General features: G+C 39.2%; 1 protein-coding gene across 1 annotated transcript in view; it reads left to right on the forward strand.

Annotated features, from left to right (window-relative positions):
• Window positions 1-16,811, forward strand: part of rtn4rl1.L (reticulon 4 receptor-like 1 L homeolog) — a 138,694-nt gene extending 121,883 nt beyond the window's left edge. The window contains exon 2 of the mRNA XM_018245452.2: window positions 13,610-16,811. Within this exon, the coding sequence (XP_018100941.2) occupies window positions 13,610-14,964 (1,355 nt within the window). The 3' untranslated portion in view covers window positions 14,965-16,811. The remainder of the gene's footprint in view (window positions 1-13,609) is intronic.
• The last annotated feature ends 5,482 nt before the right edge of the window (window positions 16,812-22,293 follow it).

A 22,293-nucleotide genomic window follows, 5' to 3' on the forward strand; every position in this document is an offset into this window, starting at 1 on the left:
AGTTCTCTGTGTTTCAGATGATTGAAATCCTATTCACCTGAAGAAGTTTTTTTTTCTTTTCCCAGGCACTGGAAATTGAAAATTAGATTACTGCAATATCCTAACATTCTCAACGCTGGGTGCCCCAGAAGCACGCCTTGCATATAGAAGCTGCTGCCCTTTCAACCCGCGTATGCCTGTGTTCCATTGCAGAGCATTGATTTTCATAATGTTAAAGGGCCACGAAACATTTCCTTGCTGAATTGTACATTTTGTGAGGAAGTAGGTTCTTGTTATTGTAGACCTTTCTACAGGCTGTGAGAAGACCTTTTATGGAGGGTTTTAACTACAGTGAGGTGTGGCTGTTAACTACAGCCACCTCTGGATAACTACACCCTATTCTGGTTTCTTGTTAGGGGGTTGTAACATAAAAGAAGGGCTATGGCAGCTGGTAACAATTATTCTGGCCAACAAGTCATAGAAATTTGGATTATTTGGATAAAATGGAGTCTATGGGAGACAGCCATTCCATAATTCAGAGCTTTCTGGATATTGGTTTCTGGATAAGGGATCCTATACTTGTATATATATATATATATACAATAACATGAGCTCAATAAAAGGGCTTATTCTGGAAATCAATTCTTCCAGTAAGCAAGTTGAAAAGATAAATTGAATGCAGCCCTAATCATCCTATTTGCAGCCCACACTTGGACTTACTCACAAAAAGCAGTAATTTTCTGATCCAAACTTGCCACTGACACCATAAAAGAAGTATAATATGGTTAAACTCTATTGCTGTTAAGTCGGAACTATAGAGGAAGCAGATCTTGTGGTTGCAGGGGGCCTGGGGTGTAAGGGGCCCAGTGAGGCCCTAATTAATGAACAATTTCAATAGATCTTTGTAGAATAAGTTGACTTAACAATATTTTGGGGCCCTGAATTGAATTTGCTATAAAGAAGAATGTGACAATAGACTTCTAGAAATCATGGCCTGTTGTGTTCTGTTCAAGCTTGTTCAAGCTAATTTTACTACCCTATCACCCTGATATTAAAGGAGTACTTTATCTTCAAATTAATTGCTAGTGCATTTTATTTTTCATTGTTTTTGAATTTCTTTAAAAAATGTGTCTCTCTGTATAATGAGCCACTCCTTATCTCACAACATAACAGGCTGCAGTTGGAGGGACCTGTTTTTTTTTTATATAGAGTTCTTTTTGATGGACTAGTAGTTTTTTTTTGGTTTTTCACATAGGGAACAATCAGTCACAATCAATGTAAGGTCAAATACTGAACTTTAAAGTTCTATATTTGCCATTTTTATAGCAAGAAATGACAGAAAACATACTTATTTCCTAATTAAAATAATAGGCAAACTGTACAGTATGTTCAACACAAGCCCCTGTCCATTGAACTAGCGTTGAAATGGGGGGGTTTGATGCTCATTTAATCATTTCTGGACTAAGTCAGGGCTTCAAAATTGTTATTATACGAAGGATCCAACTGAATGAACATGTGCCTATTAGCACTAATATGTTACACTTGCCTTATTACCTGTGTACAGCACAAAGCATAATTATGATGTGTTTGGTTCTGCTTTGTATTCTTTATGTTTATTGCACGGCTGCAAATTGGAATGTTCTTCATTACCTCGTAGGTCTTATCAGTCCTGTGCCTCAGGCATGAGAATTGGATAGCAAGCTCCTGAGGGAAGTGATTTGAACTGAACAAGAAAATCATTGTATTCTGGAGGCACTGCCCAGTCTTTGTTGAATCAAAGCATGCTTGGGTCTGTAAAAGCTCATACATACATTCACAATGCATACATTTATTGATCCAAATGTGCAGCGGAATTTATACAATTTCTCTTGCTATAGACATTTACGTGTTGAAATGGCACGTGATTGCCATGGCAATAAGACCCTTCAGTGTCTGTTTAATCAGATCACTGAATTGTAAAAAAGACAGACAAAAGCCGCACCTTTCCCTTTCAGAATCTCCAGGGCTAATTAAGATGAGGAAGGCGGGTGGAGAGGCCTAGGAATATATTGATTTCTGGATGATCCCCCATAAGAAGGGGAGGGATATGTTGTTTCATTGTACTCACAGAGGCCCTCAGAGACACCTTTATATTTCCTGGAAATTCTCCGAAAAGATTACCTTGTGTAGTACAGAGGCAGTTGCAATTTATAGGGGATGAAAATCTAAAATTTATCAGGCATTAAAGGTCAACTTTCAAAAGGAAGACACTGTAAAAAAATCACAGCTTAAAGTGCCACCACCTAGACAGATAGATATTGTAGGTTTTGTCCTATCCAAACATAGAATGTTACATCACGAAATCAAACGTATTTCTGTGCAAGTCGGTAGTCAGAACTAGAAGTGTAGGGAATGCAAAGGACAGGTAAATAATGCTTTTAAAAGCAATTGAAAAATTGTATGTATATATATATATATATATATATATATATATATATATATATATATAGTCCCGCAGTACCAGCACTCTGATCATTAAACTGGTTCGTGGTGCATGATCAAATTCAGGATAAATAGAATAAGAAGGATCAGCACTCTTCATGTGAAGAAAAATTTGCTTTTTATTATTACATCATAATCCGACGTTTCAGTCCCACCTTTTTCAAGGTCCCCAGATTTTTTTTATATTCAATTTTGAAATCTGACATGGGGCTAGACATTTTGTCAATTTCCCAGCTGCCCCATGTCATGTGACTTGTGCCTGCACGTTAGGAGAGAAATGCTTTCTGGCAGGCTGCTGTTTTTCCTTCTCAATGTAACTGAATGTGTCTCAGTGAGACATGGGTTTTTACTATTGAGTATTGTTGTTAGATCTACCAGGCAGCTGTTATCTTGTGTTAAGCTGGCCATAGACGCAAAGATCCGATCGTACGAATCGTGGATTCGTACGATTTTCGGACCATGTGTGGAGAGTCCCGACATTTTTCGTCCGTCGGAGATCGGTCGTTTGGTCGATCGGACAGGTTAGAAAATTTCTGTCGGCTGCCGATAATATCTCTGCGTGTATTGCCGATCGTACGATTTTCAGAGGGAGACTGTCACTAGTGTTGTCAGACATAAGTATCGTACGATTGCCGTCAGGGGCAGAACATTGGGTGATCTGTTCTTATTTGATCGGAATGGTAAAGACTTTGATCTGAATGGTTAGTGGAGGGTCGGGAGATGGGAAAGTCCGATCGTACGTTGATTCGTACGATCGGATCTTTGCGTCTATGGCCAGCTTTAGGGAGCTGTTATCTGGTTACCTTCCCATTGTTCTTTTGTTTGGCTGCTGGGGAGAAAAGGGAGGGGGTGATATCACTCCAACTTGCAGTACAGCAGTAAAGAGTGATTGAAGTTTATCAGAGCACAAGTCACATGACTTGGGGCAGCTGGGAAATTGACAAAATGTCTAGCCCCATGTCAGATTTCAAAATTGAATATAAAAAAATCTGTTTGCTCTTTTGAGAAATGGAAATTTCAGTGCAGAATTCTGCTGGAGCAACACTATTAACTGATTCATTTTGAAAAAATTTTTTTTCCCCATGACAGTATCCCTTTAATGATTTACTACTGAGCAAATTGTGATGTCAGTACCTTGTCCCATTAGAATGAAATATATTGTTTTTCAGCTATAAGTAGTTCACGTGATTGCCCCTTAATGCTATATTTTCATCCACTGGCTTATTTAATGATATGGTTCCACAATGTCCTTCTCATTAAGACTAAGGATTTCCTCTGTGGTGGAATCACATTTAGTGCCTTCAAGCACTGAGGTTAAATCATTAATCAGGGGTCCTATATTGCTTTTATATATCACTGACATGCTCCCTGCTATGGTCTACAACACGTTTCAGGGTTTATGGAAGATGTATGATCCATTTACTAAGCCTGCAAGTCTAGCTTTAGGTTATGTTCACAGTCATGTATGAGTGAATGATAGGAACAGCCTGATTATTTGTTCTCGGTATTTGATTATGGCACTTGGGATTTCTATAGGTTTATTATATTTTTGTATTAACACACTCAAGATATAGACGAAGCAGACTCTGCGGTCAGGCCACCCCCGTCCCCTGGGACCCAGTGACTGCAGGGTCGGGTTTCTCTATAGTTACACCACTGCAACTATTTAAATGTACATACATACTTCAAACAGAAACATCAAACATAGTTTGTGGCAGGTATCAACATATTGCCAACTGTATAGTACAGGTATAGGATCCCTTTTCCGGAAACCCGATATCCAGTAAGCTCCGAATTACGGAATAGCTGTCTCCCATAGACTCCATTTTATCCAAATAATTCAAATTTTTAAAAATTATTTCCTTTTTCTCTGGAATAAAACAGTAACTTGTACTTGATCACAACTAAGATATAAATATTAATTTATTTGGCAGGTTTGAATTTGCGGCGATTTGCGCGATTCACAGACGGCGAATAAATTCGCAAAACGGCCGCAAAAATTTGCTGGCATAAAAAATGGACGCCGGCATCAAAAACTAGACACCGGTGCCGTCTTGCTAATTTTTCGTCGTTTCGCGAATTTCCTGTGAAATTTGCACATTTTTCGGCGAAGAGCAAATTCGCCCATCACTAATAATTAATCCTTATTGGAAGTAAAACCTGCATATTGGGTTTATTTGAATTTGAATTTCTAGTAGACTTAAGGCATGAAGACCCAAATTACGGAAAGATCCGTTATCCGGTAAACCCCAGGTCCCGAGCATTCTGGATAATAAGTCCCATACCTGTACATTGTGCATTTCAAGTTGCATTCATTGCAGAAGCAAGAACGCATATTCTCCTATGTAGCATGCAACATATTACTGGCCATGGCAAAAATTCTAGTCTAGTGAGTAATCGTGTGACATGCAGAAACCTAAAGCTAGGATTACTGAGTTGTGAGAAACTGGCCAAATTATGAAAGGTTTAACTCATATACTCATGCCAACAGTTCTGTAATGCTTGTTGAAGCATTTGACTTCTGTCATTAGTTTGAGGCAGGGGGATTTGTTTACCTTCTCTAAAGATACTTGGATGGCACAATAGACCTGTATAGACTCCATACAGATTCCTGAAAGCGTCAGCAAAGAGAGTAAATGTATTCTTAACACTGGCTGTTTACGGGTTATTCTGGGGCCTAAAGAAGGAATACAATAAACTGACTCTTAACCACATATGTATTTTGCCTGAGAGGTCATTAAATGATTGAAAGTCAAAACTGTAGCTGAAAAAATTCTGCAATAAAATTAGCACCATTAACAGGATATGAAACTCTAAGGGGCAGATTTACTAAAGGCAAACCGAATCCTGGATTCGGTGCATCCCTAAAAAATAGGCTTCCTGTAAGTTGGAGCTTTCTGGATAATGGGTTTTCCAAGAACCCAACTTTCTTTCTCTACAAGCAGTCTTATTAATGAAGATTTTGCTCAATCACTACACATCAAAATGAGCCTTTGTTTACGGCAAAATCCGGTGTGGAAAATTGTACAGCATGTAAAAGAATATACATGTACACCATACTGCTTTTACAGGCTAGGCTTTTATTTACCCTTTCTGGCCTGTCAGCATGTGAATTATCTTTCGTAGCCAAATTGCACATAATGTGAGACTCGAAGCAAATTCCCGGCAATGAGATCCATAAAGAAGCTCACAATAGAACTGGCTAGATTAGTATTATATCTCTTAATGGATCAACAGGAATATTCTGTCCTACTGCTTGTGTTGAATGTTTTTGATTATTTTATGGTGGTCCGTCTATCGGGGTTATTGATTGCAAATTGTGCTAACGCCATGAAGCCTGACAATTATTCAATATTGTCTCCTTTACAGTGCAAATCAAACCTAATAAACATTCGGCGGCTTTTGGTTCATTTGATACATTGAACAAGGAATCTCAGCGAACAGCTCTGGCGGAAACGCAGAAATTGATAAATATAACGCAGCGTGTGGTTCAATAAAGGATTGCAGTAAACTCCATTAAATACTCACACTGTCCCGTTCAACTATTCACACAGATCTTTATTTCTCTTTCATTACAGGACATTTTTCCTACAGCTATTTTTTTTCCTTTTAAAACTAGAAATTATTTTTAGTGTACAAATTAAAAACCTAAAACCAACCAATATGAAAGTAAGAGTATTTTCTGAAGGATTGTGATATTCAACTACAAAATCCATGTTTGCTGAATAAATGAGCAGGCAAAAAAAAAGCAGCCAGCTCAGGCTTCATAAAGGGGTTGTTCACCTTTGAATTAACTTCTAGGGGCAGATGTATGAAGGGTCGAATATCGAGGGTTAATTAACCCTCGATATTCGACTAGGAACTAAAATCCTTCGACTTCGAATATCGAAGTCGAAGGATTTAGCGCAAATCCTACGATCGAACGATCGAAGGATTATTCCTTCGATCGAACGATTCGAAGGATTTTAATCCAACGATCGAAGGAATATCCTTAGATCAAAAAAACTCAGGCAAGCCTATGGGGACCTTCCCCATAGGCTAACATTGACTTCGGTAGCTTTTAGCTGCCGAAGTAGGGGGTCGAAGTTTTTTTTAAAGAGGCAGTACTTCGACTATCGAATGGTCGAATAGTCGAACGATTTTTAGTTCGAATCGTTCGATTCGTAGTCGTAGTCGAAGGTCGAAGTAGCCCATTCGATGGTCGAAGTAGCTCAAAAAACACTTCGAAATTCGAAGTTTTTTTAATTCGAATCCTTCACTCGAGCTTCATGAATCGGCCCCCTAGTATGATGTTGATATTCTAAGACAATTAGTGATTTTCAATTTTTTTATGTTTTTTCAATTAGTTAGCTTTTTGTTCAGCGGCTCTCCAGTTTGGAATGTTTAGCAGCTATCTGGTTGCTAGGGTCTTGTTTACCGTAGCTACCAGATAGTGGTTTAAATATGAGACTGGAATAATAATAGGAGAGGGACTGAATAGAAAGATAAGCACAGGTATAGGATGCATTATCCTAGAAACCTGTTATCCAGAAAGTTCTGAATTACAGGAAGGCCATTTCCCATAGGGGCAGATTTACTAAAGGGTGAAGTGGCTAACATTAGCGACTTTACGCCAGAAATGACATCCGGGGGCATCGGCAATTCACTAACAGGTGCAGACAACTATTTGCTAGCGAAAGAGACCGTTGCTAGCGTTTGTTCGCACTTTATCGGCGACTGATTGGTCGTTGCTCTGCAAATTCACTAAATTTCAAATTTTATTGCACGTTACCTCTTTCACCAGAGTTGACTTCGCCAGCTCAGACCAGGCGAACTGCTAAAATGAAGCTACATCTTCCTCAATCTTATGTCATTTACATCATATCCTGTTTGCCGAAAATGCATTAAAGTTGAAAAAAATGCTGGCGACTTTTCCTTTTTTAAGCGGGATTGGCTGCAAAAGTCCTATCTTAAACTTTTTTGGGTTAACATTTTCCCCCAGACATTTGAGGGTCATGGAACATTCATTTTACAGTGGGCTCATGTCTAGGGCATTATATGATCTCTTTTGTCTTTATTAAGGTTCCTTGGAAATTTTTAATAAAAAGTGGTCACTTCAAGTATTTGCACCAACATCTCTAATAAAGACGTCCATACGACTTTAATGCACCCACCGTATTCAAATTGACCTTAGCGTAAGATCACTTTTCGCTAGATTAATGAACGCTAGAAATCTTCGCTATGAAATGCTTGCACTGAAGAAGTATCGCTAGCGGAATGTCGCCAGTGTTTGGCGCCCAGGACGTGTATTAGCATAGTGGTAACGAATTTGCGCCTGGCGAAGTGTGGGAATCGGTCGCTGGCGACAAATCGCCCTTTAGTAAATCTACCCAATAGACTCCATTTTAATCAAAACATTTTTTAAAAATGATTTCCTTTTTCTCTGTAATAATAAAATCTTACCTTGTACTTGATCTAATCTATGATATAATTATTCCTAACTGGAGGCAAAACAATACTATCAGGTTTATTTAAGGTTGAAATATTTTTTTATTAGACTTGGGGTATATTTATAAAAAGTGAAGTCAAAGATTGCTACAGTCTGCTAGAATGAAATTCAAAGGCGTATTTATCAAAGGATGAACCTTCACTTTCACCCATTGATAAATACTCTTTTAATAATCCCATAGAAATGAATGGAGAGTGGGGGGATTTCACTCCAGAGGACTGTGGCGATCTCTAACTTCACTCTTTGATAAATATGCCCCAAGGTATGGAGATCCAAATTACAGGAAGGGTCCTTATCCAGAAACCCCAGGTCTCCTCTTGATAAAAGGTCCCATACCTGCAATAAAAAGTAACAATTATAATACAATTGTAAGCTGACAGAGCAATCGTTTTTGGCTGCTGGGGTCAGAACATTCTATAACATACTAAAAGTTAACACAAAGGTGAAGCACCCCTTTATAGAGACATTTAAGATCCAGAACTGAAATATGCCCCAAATCTAAGTCTGGGGACAGTGAGAATAGTTTTTATTGAGCTCATGCCTCCATGTGGTTCCTGTGTGAGTACAGTTGGTCCCGTTTTTTTTTGGTTGACTGGTCTTCAGGAAACTGAGACTGGAAGTGATATATAAATACCCAAGAAGGTGTCATTGAAGAAGTATTGGGGTGAAGCAGTTCTGGCGAGAAGTGGATGATGCAGGAGAAGGACATCAGCTGGCAGGGAAGTGGAAAGGTGGAAGAGAACGAGGACAATTCATTGTACTATCCTGACAAATTCACACATAACTATCTATAGACAACTCTCTAATTCGCTAACCTTTTATGGGTAATAATAATAGTAATACTGTACATTCGGACCTTGAAATGGGGTAACAATATGGGGATTAGTCATCAAAATCCGCAAATATCTCATTCTTTTCTGAAATCGACTTTTCTACCAAATCCGCACGGGTTATTTCCCCTTATTTATCAATACATTTTCCCAAGAAATTCCATTGTGGGAAAAACCCCCGAAAGAATCATGAAAACTGTACAAATTTTTCAGATTTTACACCCGAAAAAACCATAAAATCTTCGGATTATTGCATGAAACCCAGCACAGATCAGGATATCTTCGGGATTTCTCCCAATGACTTATATGCAACCTCGGCAGGTCTGATATGCCTGATTTTCGGATTCTGACTTTTTCCATCCTTGGGGTATAATAAATCCTGAAAATGTTTTGTTTTTTCCACTAAAAATGATTTTGTTTTAATCGATAACCCCCTAATATGTTTTCTATACTGTATATAGAGGCAGAAGCAATTGTTCTTATCATATCCCCAGCATGTTGTGATGTTTATAGATCAGTAGTAGAATGACAAGCCCTTTTATGCTGATAGTTGCTAAGTCAGATTTAGCATTCTTCAAGAATAGATTGTGTTGTGTCTGATGCAAAAGACACTCGACTGTCTATTTTTTGCCTTTAATTTGTACCATTGCTTAGGTGTTTTCTGCTTAGAGATTTAACAAGCAAACAAGAGATGGTTCTTTAAACATTGCCTTTAGCCTACAGAATATATATTGAGAAGCATTGTGTGTTTTAGCACTTGATTTAGAGAGCTTCCATGTGGGGTGGGGGGACATAGAAAATGAAGCATCTGTGACAATCTTACACTTCAGAGCAGTTTTACTCCGCCTGTGTCTGGGGAGACACATGTCGCTCTTAAAGGTGCTAAGAGGTGCACTTTTAATTCGCCAAACATTCAAGACAGCACAGCATGGAACATCTAATCCACTTAAACGACCCTCTTAAAACAAAAGAACATTGGGATGGAGATTTCTCAGGCTGTGATCACAGTGTAAGTGGTTCTCTTTCAATTACACAGATTAGACAAGATGGCTTTAAAGGACAGAAAATATCAGTCAAGTTGTAGTGATCCTCTCCAGAGCAGCAGAGCACAAATCCAGACAATTAAAGCATGACAACATTGTGACACCACTTCTGTTTTTTATATTTATCCCCTACACACATTTACTTAATGCTCCCTTGTTGCCATTGTGGCACCATCTTCGGTTCTACCTCAGGTGCATTTCAGTACAACGAGTGAAGATTCCTGAATAATATGTTGTCGTTGCTTCAGATCACCTGGAAGCGTATCTTCCTTCCGAACTACCTGTAGTTATAATTTAGCTGCAGATGAGTGACCATTCGATCATATGGAATTGGTGCTTCTCTTTCGAACATTTGCAAACATCATTCATTTAGCTATTTTGTCCTTTCTTTATAATATCTGATCAGTGTAAGGTTGAATATGCGTAATGGCTGATGCACTGACCAATGCCTTACTCTACCAATTGCTTGATGCATAATCAGTAGTAGGATTTATTGTAAAGTGCTAATCTCTTGCCCCAGCTGGAAATATTTGTTATCATCAAAAACATGTTTTCATTGGGGATATGTCCAACCACTCCACCAATTATTTATCTTCTGGTGGGCAGCCAAAATAATGGTCTGCCCAAAGTGGTACAAAAGACTTAATGAAGCCCTTGGTTAGGCATAGTTAAAATGCTTTGGAGGGCTTTAGCAACTCTGGGTAAATTAATTAATGTAGAAAATGTGGGATTCCTTATCTGGAAACCTGAGATCCAGAAAACTCCAAATTATGGGAAGGCCATTTACTATAGTTAGCACTGGATGGGTTGGTGGGTCCGGCCCCACTGGGAGCCACATCAGCGACCAACCCCCCATCTGATTCTACCCTTTTTTTACATTTTTTTTAAAAAAAAATTAATGGTTTCCCTGTTCTCTTGTACCCTGTACTTCATCTCAGCCAAGCTGCATGAATCCATATTGGTGGTAAAACGATTCTACTGAGTTTATTTAATGTAGACAATAAAAAACACCAGGCCCGACGAATTAGAAAAGAAACAGCCAAAGGAGAGAGTATTTATTTAAAGTATTTTATCTATAGGAAGGAAGGAAGGAAGGAAATATGAGTTGAATCTAAAAGCAGGATTTATCCTATATATAAAATCAGTCCTTATTCTTAAAGTCCATTAAATCTAAAATTGAAATCACTTTATATGAATAGGAACACTGCGAAAATGTCCTTTTCTTCAGTTTTTTGTGACAGGTTCGCAGACAAGAATGATGTTTGCCCAGTTGTTACATTTTTAGCTCAGACAGTACATCAAAATTCAATATCAAAGTTACTGAAACCTTTGCATGCATCTCTGTAAATGGTACAAGCTGCACTTTCCAATAAGGTTGCACACAGCTTAGGCTTTTGGCATGCATCAAAGGAATTCAGTCTTGTTGCATTTTCATGGAGAATGACACCTAACATTTTGATTTAATGTTTTTGTTTTGCTGTTGTCTGCCTTGGCATTCAGGCTGCTATGGAGTTAGTAGGGTCACTAGTCTTCCCATTTGCCTAAAAGCTGAACCATGGGCCCTATGCTCCATAATTAAAAAAACATGCATATATAACCCCCCCTCCCCCAGTGAATTTACAGATGTTGGGAATATGTAACAAATTGTAGAATACTTGGTTCCCTGTTGAGGGACATACTACTGGCAGAGTGTTGCCCCAATGCCTTTGGTAGAAGAAAATGTTTCTTTGGAGAACTGGCTGCCATTTGTTTGAGGATTTTATAACAGCACATGCAAGACTTCATTTCAGTGCCTAGAGGAAGCCTTCAACAGAGCCCTAAATATGTCCTGAAACTTTTAGATCCAATTATAAATAAAGGCATATTAACCTTACTCGAAAGACTGCCCTTTAGTAGAAAAAGTCATGCTTAGGAAAGGTTAAATAATTAATAGCAGTGTTATTTATAAATTCTTGGGTTCTTCTCTAGAGACCGAAGGGAGCAGCTTTCTTTTTTTTCTGGTTTATTTTGGAGCTAGACTCCTCTTGTTTCCTGGGGCATTGCAATTAATGTCACAAGACGGTACTTTCAGTGCTAGCAGATCAATCAAAGGTCAAGGTGTCTACAGGGAAAATGTGAGCTGTGACAGCTAAAATTATGGGCACGGTTCTCCATGTTCATTTAAAATTTTTGATAGGATAGGCTGACAGGTTTCAGTTGGACCTGCCACAATCTGGCACAGAGCCATTTTAAGATAGTGGTAATTATATCTAAAACATAACCTCAGAGTAGACCAAAAACGATGGCTGATGGTCTGTAAGTGAGAGTTTGAAATGATCTTTTTGGCACAATAGTGCCAATACCAACATCTTTCATATGCAAGAATCAATATAGGGTGCTTCTTCAATACAAACACAGTCCCACATCAAGTGAAGCCATAGTTCAGTACATCTGTGCTAGTTGTATACAAACATATTTTACATACAAGTTGTGTTGCAATGAGCCTAGGATGCTCAAAACCAAGTTCTGTTAGGGGGACAAAAGTTAAACATATTTTAACCATTATGGTAAAAAAAAAAAGCTGTAAATGTGCCAGAACAGTAATTCTCTTTTATGTAGATCAATTTAATGATAACAAAAATAAAAATTTTGTTTTTGAGGCATTTGTAAGAATTTGAATAAGTTCTGCTAGGGCAGTGCTGTCCAACTTCTGTGGTACGAAGGGCCGGAATGTTTCTGGCCTACATGGTGGAGGGTCGATAATGGAAGCCAGTGTCGACCACTCCCTGTTTTTAAACCACACCCATTTTTTACCACACCCATGTTACCACACAGTGTCAGACCCCCTCCGGCCCCCGGGGCTGATGCCTCAGGACCCCCCCGTCCATCCCCTCTGTCTGGTGCATGTGTGCAGATCGGCATTCGTGGCAGGAAGATAAGCAGGGTGCGGATCTGGGCTGGTGGGCCCACAAGAGACGGGGCCCACCGGGTTTTTTCTCTGTCTCCCTCTGGCCCAGTCTGAACCTATTACCACACGTTCTTTTAAGAGCATGTCCACATTAATGGTGGTAACACACCAAAAACCCAAATGGTTGGTGCTCACTGCAGGGATATCATTTATCTGGAAAAAGTTAAGTCATATTAAGACATACCCTTAAGTCCATATGCCTCCTCCCCTGTGGATAACACAGAACCCCCCATAACATTATTAAACACCTTAAGGGCCCCTAACAATAATTTTCAAATTCTAACAAACCCCCAGAACAAATACCAGGCTTATGTTCCATAGGCAGAGAAGGGCACATACAGGCAGAGTATGGCACACACAGGGAGCATAGGGCCACTCTAAAATGTACTACATACAGCAGTTTGTATAAAGTGTGAACAGGTGAACAATGTGGCAGTTTCAGTCTGGGTCTCAGGTGTGAACAGTTCAGAGCTTTAGGGTGTGAACACTAGAGGTGTTACATGTGTGAACAATACAGGGGATTACAGTCTGAATTTGATGTTTAAACAATGCAGGGGCCAGTTAATCTCAGTACTGATACCTTTTAAATTTTACACATAGTAAACAGACACAGCAGACAGACTTTCATGCGGGGGGCCACACAAGGGGCCGTCGGTTAAACAGCCCTGTGCTAGGGTATCCAACTTGCTGTCCTCCAGATATTGCTGGGCTAGCTGCAGGTCAGCAACATTTGTAGAACCATAGGTTTGATATTGTTTTTACCAATATAAACTTTAATGTTGACGTGAATGATGTATTGTATTTGTGACTAATATTTTCATCTGCTCTTCTTTTTCAACAGGATGTCACCTGGATCTGTTCTTGGTACTTTTTGGACTCCAGATCCCTTTGATCTCATTATGCCCTACAAACTGTATCTGTTACCCCACGCCTATGACTGTCAGCTGCCAGGCCCACAACTTTGGAGCGATACCGGAAGGGATTCCAGAAAACAGTGAAAGAATATTTTTGCAAAATAACCAGATCACCATGCTTCACCGAGGGGATTTTGGTCCTTCTTTGGTAACCCTTTGGCTCTATTCCAATAACATCACCTTCATAGACCCAGCCACATTTGAAGGCTTTGATAACCTTGAAGAGCTGGATCTGGGGGACAATCGTCACTTAAGGGCTTTAGCAGCAGACACCTTCCAAGGTTTGTCTAGACTTCATGCCTTGCACCTATATAAATGTGGACTCAGCTCTCTGCCTAGTGGAATATTTAGTGGCCTCCACAGCTTGCAGTTCCTTTATTTGCAGGATAACCACATAGAGTTTCTACAAGATGACATATTTATAGATTTGGTTAACCTAAGTTACCTTTTTCTGCATGGTAACAAACTCTGGAGTCTCCATCAAAATACATTCAGGGGCCTTGTAAACCTGGACCGTCTTCTCCTACATCAAAATCAGCTTCAGTGGGTTCACAGGACTGCATTCCATGACCTCAAGCGACTAACCATGCTTTTCCTGTTTAACAATAGCCTAACTGAACTGCATGGGGATTGTTTGGCCCACCTCTCTGCTTTAGAGTTTCTAAGGCTCAATGGTAACCCTTGGGACTGTGGTTGTAAAGCTAAATCTCTGTGGGAATGGTTACGAGGTTTTCGAGGCTCTAGTTCAAATGTTATTTGTGAATCCCCTGATCATCTGGCAGGCATGGACCTTAAAGTGTTGAAAGCAGAAGACTTCAAGCATTGTTCAGGCTCAGAATCTCTTCATCAGATTAAGACCCACACATTCAGCACCACGCACCGTATAGGACACAAAGGCCATCACTCTCATCATTCCTCTAAAGAGAAGGGGAAGGAACTTGATATTGGTCCGCACCAAAATGAGCCTGCAGCCCCTCCAGATCCTCGACCAGGTTCCAGAAAGCCAGGGAAAAACTGTACCAGTCACAAGAATAGGAATCGCATATCAAAACCAGTGTCTGTAAAGAGCATGAATGATCTTCAGGATTATGTTCCTGATTATCATCATAAAGCCAACTTCGGCACTTTGCCCACTGCCTCCACTAAGAGGAAGACTAAATGTACAAGGAGGACGCCGATCAGGATACCCAGTGGAGTACAACAAGCAGCAGGCAATGGTAGTGATGGGGTCAGGGTGTCTCTGCTGTTATTCCTCCTTGCGTTGGCTGTCATAGTGCGCTGATTTTATTTTTGTGTGGGAGGACATGGAACCACTGCCACCACTTTCCAAAGGACCAGCGTTTCTTTTTTGTTATTCTTATTTGTTGTAAATGGAAGATCAAACATGGAGAATGAATTGAATGGCTTTCGGTGGTTTCCTGCTTGTGTCTGTGGATTATAATCCTGAACTGGATGCAACAGAAGTTGAGGGAAGCATTGTAATAAGCCTACTACATGCAGCCCCAACTTTGCATGTACGTAAGGGCAACACCTTATCATATTTTACAAATAGACATTCCTGTTAACACACGGACATGCAAAATGGGGCATTCTTACAGAAAATGACTATATCAAATATTTTGACTCTGTTTAGAGAGGGAACATATTTGCAAAAATGTAAAATGCTATTACCAATCCGGCCTCCTACACATACCTGAGACATTGTGTGAGTGTTCCCACCAGAGATACTCTCCTGGTTCTTTTGACCTATCCAGAAATTGCTGGTCTTTGGGTCAATGCTGCTCAGAAGACAATCTACAATCCCTGAAAAACTCAGGCATATTTATCGTTATATAGCAGGGCTCAGCTGCCTTGCTACCAAAGGAAGGTTGCAAACATACAATAGGACTTGTTCAGATTAAATATGGAAGATTTTCCTACAGGCAGCCTGTTTATTTTGTATCTGTATTCACATAGTTATATAAAGCCACAAACCTTTCTCATTCTCTCCTCTGCCCCAACTATTCATAATTGTGTCTTTACTGTTTCTATGGCTATACCTAAAAACCATGACTTTGGAAAGAAAAAACTTGTGCTGTCCATTTTATAGCAAATAGACATTATTGGCTTCAAGCTTTGCAAACTTTGGTACCCTGCTTATTTACTGAGTGATGTAATAATAATATTAATATTGATAATATTCACAGGAGTAAGACTAGAACAGTCCCATGAAGACCAACCAGGGAGAACTTCAGTTCATACACTGCTTATAACACAACTCCACATTGCCAGGAAATAACACAACCATTCGATAATAGTAGACAGGGGCATCAAAGTATAGTACAGGTCAGAGATATAAAGTATGATCAGAATTGGTAGATGTTTGTGATACACAGCCATAGAGCTCTATTATCTATCAGGGAGCAGAATGTGAATGGGAAAAGTCTTCACAACTGGGAGAGGAAGAGAATGCTCCCAACAGTGTTAGTGTAGTGCAATCCCTATAGCTGGTCTAAAGGTATTCACATTGTAGGATTAAACCTCGCACAGTGACCATAGGGAGGTAATCCTAACTCATTCTAAAATTCCTAATCCGTTAGTTTCTCCCAAATGAATTATATTATCTTTGAAACATACACTCTCTGGGAAAAAAAATCATTTATGCCCATTGGGAAAGTGAAATATTTATTTTAACTGTAACTGAAAAAATATATATCCTAGAAAGTTCTGACAGGAGATGGATTTCTAGTGCGTGTGCTAAATTCTCATCCGTTATCTTTTCAAAATGGAAGGAAGTTTCGAATATTTCTGGGCTGCCTCAACCGTATGCCCAGTACTGGCAGCTCTGGGAACTGTCAAGGATTTAATCCAGTTTTACATAGACCAATCATTTGTCTTTCTCATATACTTCTTCCTCCAAATAAAAATACCATTTTCCATAAAAACAATCTATTTTTGCGTTGGAGCAAAACTGGAGTAAATATCATGATAGGCCTTCCCTGCTGCAGTAGCAGTGTTAATCAGATATAGATAGGAGTTCTGGTAAGTGTTGCACACAAACAAATGTTATTTCCTTGTCGGAGTAATTGTGTGAACAAAAGAGAACGCTGAAATAACCTAAAATAAAAAAATAGTCTTGGGTATATAAAACAATCTCTGCTTGTTTTTTTTTTTTTAATTTGAAATCTGTTTCCTAACGGGTCCCATTCATTTGCTCATCTTGTTGTTTAATATATAGGATCTGCATGCACCGATTGTTCTGTCTTATTACCATATTCCGATATGCTGACCAAAGTGTATTACAGTAAGAGGCCTAATAGCCCTTTACAATGTTTCCATGATGTGATATATTGCATCTATTGAGTCTCAGGGTGTCTATTATCCAATCAAAGAGGCAAACAAATGACAGGCAAATTGGATTTTTACTTCTATTTACTGGTGCTCTGAGCGGAGAACGTTGAAAGCTAAACTATGTGTGGAACACACTCCTGCACATTTAGAGCCAGAGATGTTAAACAGTTCTGTACCTCGCTAATCGGCTACAGCAAAACAATAACCTGCAAGAATCATGTGGAGCAAATTGCTTCCCTGAAAATAAACTATGACAGGTAAGACTTCAGCCGCACCAAGAGAATAGCACACAGCTACTTCTTTGTATTTAAAAAAAGAAACTATTACATACAGATGTTGCATAGCAAAGATTATGGCTTGTGTGTATATTAGGCATATACCAAATTCACAATTCCTTGTGGGAAATGTCCAGATCCCAGCACTTGTGTGATTAGTATTCATAGAGACCCTTGTCGTTCAGCTGAGCCAAATCGGAAACCCATAATGTCATGTGAAATTAAATTAGAACAGAGGACATGACTGTATATTGAAAGAAGGGATCACACAGCTACACACACAGTAACCTTTTCAACATGTAAGGCCTATCAAGGCAATGTGTGATATACTGTAGGGTTAGATGAACAAAAAAGAAAAAGTATAAATCATCCCTTAACCTATTCTCACAATAATTTCACGGTCATATATTGCAATTTAGAAAAGACAAGAATGCAGAAACAACCAAAGACTTTCCAAAACGATGCATCACCCGGTCATCCCCAGAGTCTCCTGCCAGGCAAACTGCTAGATGAAAGCCAGTGGCTAGAAGCAATGCTAGTTGGGAATCATGTATGATAGACGGTAAAGTTCCCCTAGGTCAGTTATAATTATGTGAAAGCAGATCAATGATACACCTCTGTTGTACCTGTGGGGTTACTGTGGATAACAGACATTGCAGCTCTAGGCATTGCTGCCCATTGTCTTATACTTGTATATCCCTTATATAAAAGAATATTTCATTCAAGGCATGAAAGCATCATTTTGCCACTTTAGAGATTTAGTTATAAAAGAAGGGTATTCATTGACAGTTATCTTAACATACACATTAGAAGACATTAGAGACCAACGGCAGGGGAGCTTCAATTAAAACAATCGATAAAGCCCAAGAGGCCAAAGGTATAGACTGGATAAAAGGCACTTTCATGTATTGCTGCACAAACGGTTTTTCACGGTAAGGGTGGTAAGGCTGTGAAATGCTCTATCGTGATAGATAATTTACTAAATCCTTAAAGAAGTGGTTCACCTTTGAGCTAACTTTGAGTTGTGAATAGAGACTGATATTCTGAGACAATTTACAATTGTTTTTTTTATGTGAATCCTGGAATCACGAACCAAATCCTGGATCTGGTGCATCCCTAGTAGTTTTTGAGCTATTTAACGTTGTATCCAGCAGATCTCTGCAATTTCAGCAATCTGGTTGCTAGAGGCCAAAGTACCCTAGCCACCATGCACTGATTTGAATAAGACACTGGAATATGAATAGGAGAGGCCTAAATAGAAAGATGACTAATGAATAGTAGCAATAACAATACATTTGTAGCCTTACAGAGCATTTGTTTTTTAGATACGGTCAGTGACCCCCTTCAAAAGCTGGAAAGGGTCAGAAGAAGAAGGCAAATTATTAAAAAATATATAATGAAGACCAATTGAAAAGTTGCTTGCAATTAACCATTCTATAGCATACCAAAAGTTAGTTTAAAGGTGAACCGCCCATTATTCATATATATATGTATATAGAGTGTATGTAGTGCTATACAAATAAAAATATACATACATGTACTGTATACATAAAGGTAGAACTATGAGGTAGTGCCTGGTTCCTGTCTTCTCTATTGAGCTCCCCTTCCAGGACCTAGGTCTACATGTTCTACATGAGATTGAACCCTTTCCATATAACTATGACACCATTTCTCACCTCCATGAAACCCTTAGAGATAGGGAGGGATGGTGCCCAGCTGTGCTGGAGGCTTTGTGAAGAGAACTAAAAGCTGTGCTACATTTGACATAGTTAAGCCCATAAAAAGCTCTAGTAATCAATCTCAAGCAACGATGGAGGGAAAGGGTTGTTCTTCAAAGCTCTTTCAAACCCAGATTCTCTAAGCTGCCACTGTGGCTTGTTGGGAAGCATACAAATCACTATACTTCAGTTATGAAGGACTGTGGGGTAGATTTACCAAGGAGCGAAGTGGCTGACGTTGTGTGAGCACCCGCAGGGACATCGCCAATTTACTAACAGGTGCAGGTGCCAGTTCGCCACCGAAACAGACCATCACTAGCGGTCATTTACATTCTATCGCCAGGCGACTTTCCACTCTGGAGAACGGATGTTACTCCGCAAATTCACTAAAATGCGGATTTTACTGAACGTTACCTCTTTTGCCAGAGTTGCCTTTGCCATCTCAGACCAGGCGAAGTGCTATAAAGCAGCTAGATCTTCCTCAATCTTCTGTCACTTACATCATATACACTTACAGTGAGCCAAAAATGAATCAAAGTTCAGAAAACGCTTCTGACTTTTCCTTTTTTTGAAGCGGGATTGGCTGCAAAAGTGCTCACTTACTTTTTTTCTCCACACATTTTAGAACATATGGAACATTAATTTTACAATGGGCTCATGTGTAGGGCTTAAACCATTTGAAGCAAGATTTATAATAAAGACATCATACAACTTTAAATTTCCCGCCCTATGCAAATTTACCTAAGCACAAGATCACTAGCGAAGTTTCACTAGGCACAAATGAACGCTAGCGCATCTTAATTATGAAATGCTCACACAGCCGAAGAAACACTAGTGAAAAGTTGCCAGCATTCGACGCCTGGGACGAAACTTCGCATTTTAGTGAATTTCCGTATTCGTAATGCATTTGCGCCTGGCCAAGTTGTACGATGGGTGCGAAGCTGACGCTGGCGAAAATTCGCCTGTTAGTGGATCTGCCGAAAATTAATCTGTTAGTGGATCTGCCCCTAAGTCACCCATTCTTGCACCTGAAAATTTTTCAAAATGAACCTACTTTGATTCCATACTGTGCCGTAAAATCCACAGGTGTCTCAGTTAACGTTGCTATTTTTCTTAAAGAAAAGTCTTTTATGTTGGTTAGTTTTCATGAAAATAAGGAACGATTTGAAGCATCTGCATGGAGACTTCTTTCTAGAACAGAAAACATTCAACGCCCACTGTCTCTGTCCTTGAGAAAGCTACTTCATCTTGGGGCCAGGACCAGTGTAGTAACAACTTAAAACTATGAGCACCAGCTATTCACAGCATTTTTATTGTTCAATACATAAAGCCTAAACAGCTCTACAGAGGCAGGTTGTTTTAGCAATTGAGGCAATGTTTGTTGAACTACTGAGTTATTTTTAGTCTGTTTTTTTTGGAATCAAGAAGACTTGTAAGAACAATTTTAATTGGTTTTCAGAGGGATGGGACACCACAATAAGCTAAAAATATAGAGGTCGTATAAAGGGATGGGACACATCACAATTAGCTAGAAATATAAATGTCACAGACAGACCTTTCCAGCAACTTGAAGGGAAGCAAGTCATGATTGGTACATTAAATATCGTTAAAATATAGGATTCTTTGAAATTAAGATTTGAAAAAATAATATAAAATAACATATGCATTTTTTGAGAACTTTAAAATGTTCCAGAGAAAAGGAACATCCTGTTGGCAGAAATGTGGACTATGAACAGACTAAGGGGCCCATTCACTAAGTTCGAGTGAAGGAATAGAGGAAAAATAGTTCGAATTTCGAATGGTTTTTTTTGGCTACTTCGACCATCGAATTGGCTACTTCGACCTTCGACTACGACCTTCAACTTCGAATAGAAAGTTTTGAACTAAAAATAGTTCGACTATTTAACTATTTGATAGTCAAAGTACTGTATCTTTAAAAAAACTCTTCGACCCCCTAGTTTGCCACCTAAAACCTACCGAGGCCAATGTTAGCCTATGGGGAAGGTCCCCATAGGCTTGCTATCAATTTTCTGATCGAAGGATAATCCTTCGATCGATGGATTAAAATCCTTCCGTTCGATTCGAAGGATTTAATAGTTTGATCGAACGATTATTCCTTCGATCGTTCAATTGATCGAAGGAATTGCGCAAAATCCTTCGACTTCGATATTCGAAGTCGAAGGATTTTAATTCGGCAGTCGAATATCGAGGGTTAATTAACCCTCGATATTCGACCCTTGATACATCTGCCCCCCAATTGTCTTCTTATGAGCCACATTTCCCTTTTTTCTGTTTCCTAACTGCATATTTTTTTCCATTTTTTAAATTTTCCTTTGCCTGTACTCCATGGTATACAGTATGCCCAGTGCTACCCCCATCCCATCTCCAAATATATTGTCTGCATTGCAAATGCACTCAGAGAGGCCTATTTACTCATTTTCAAGTTTGAGAAAAAAAATACGAGTGAAAAAATGCAACAAAACTCACCAAACTTTGACGAAAAACTTGACAAAATATTCTCCTAGAAAAAAATTGGACTTCAGCTAGAATCCCTTTGCTCCTTTTATTTTAATGAAATAAAAACTTGAATGTTTTAATGAACTGGGAAAATAGCTAAATCAGTAAATAAAGTTGTTTATTTCCCATTGACTTCCATTGAACCTCGCCAGCTTTTACTTGCCAAGCTTTTATTGGCGACTTTTTTTCCGTCTTATTCATTAATTAATTAATCCAGACTATTTCTGGTTTCAGAAAATACTTGTGGGTATTTTTTTTTTGCCCGCGTTTTTCTCAAATCGAGAAGAAACCGCAAATGTGAGTTTTTACAAATGTGCCCCATAACGTTTTCTATCATTGAGGTCATTCTACTGGATCTATAGCACCGCATTCTCCTGTAAACCTGCAGAGAAATCTCCTTCATGTCTGAGTTTCCACGCACATGGAGGTGGACAGTAAAGATACTGATGCATTGCACATACTGATCAGGCAGTCAATGCCATTATAGAGGTGCTCACAAGCTATGAGCCTTTAACTCCTCCAGGCAGTGTTGTACATCTCCTTCAATTGCTGGCCTGTTAATGTATAACAGAGGTACATGGCTCAGACTGGAGTACATCTGCTTTGCTGGCTGACTTTGATCATTGTCATGATCATTTGTAGCCTTTCCTCAAACATTTCTACAGTATATTGCTTCAGAGGAAGCAAAGCGCTCTGGGCAAATCCTAATCTGTAGAAAATTCCAGCTCTGGTGGAGTAAGCATAAGTGTTTTGATGTCAGGACAAGGAAAG

This window comes from Xenopus laevis, chromosome 2L (assembly GCF_017654675.1).
Source record: "Xenopus laevis strain J_2021 chromosome 2L, Xenopus_laevis_v10.1, whole genome shotgun sequence".
Lineage (NCBI taxonomy): Eukaryota > Metazoa > Chordata > Amphibia > Anura > Pipidae > Xenopus > Xenopus laevis.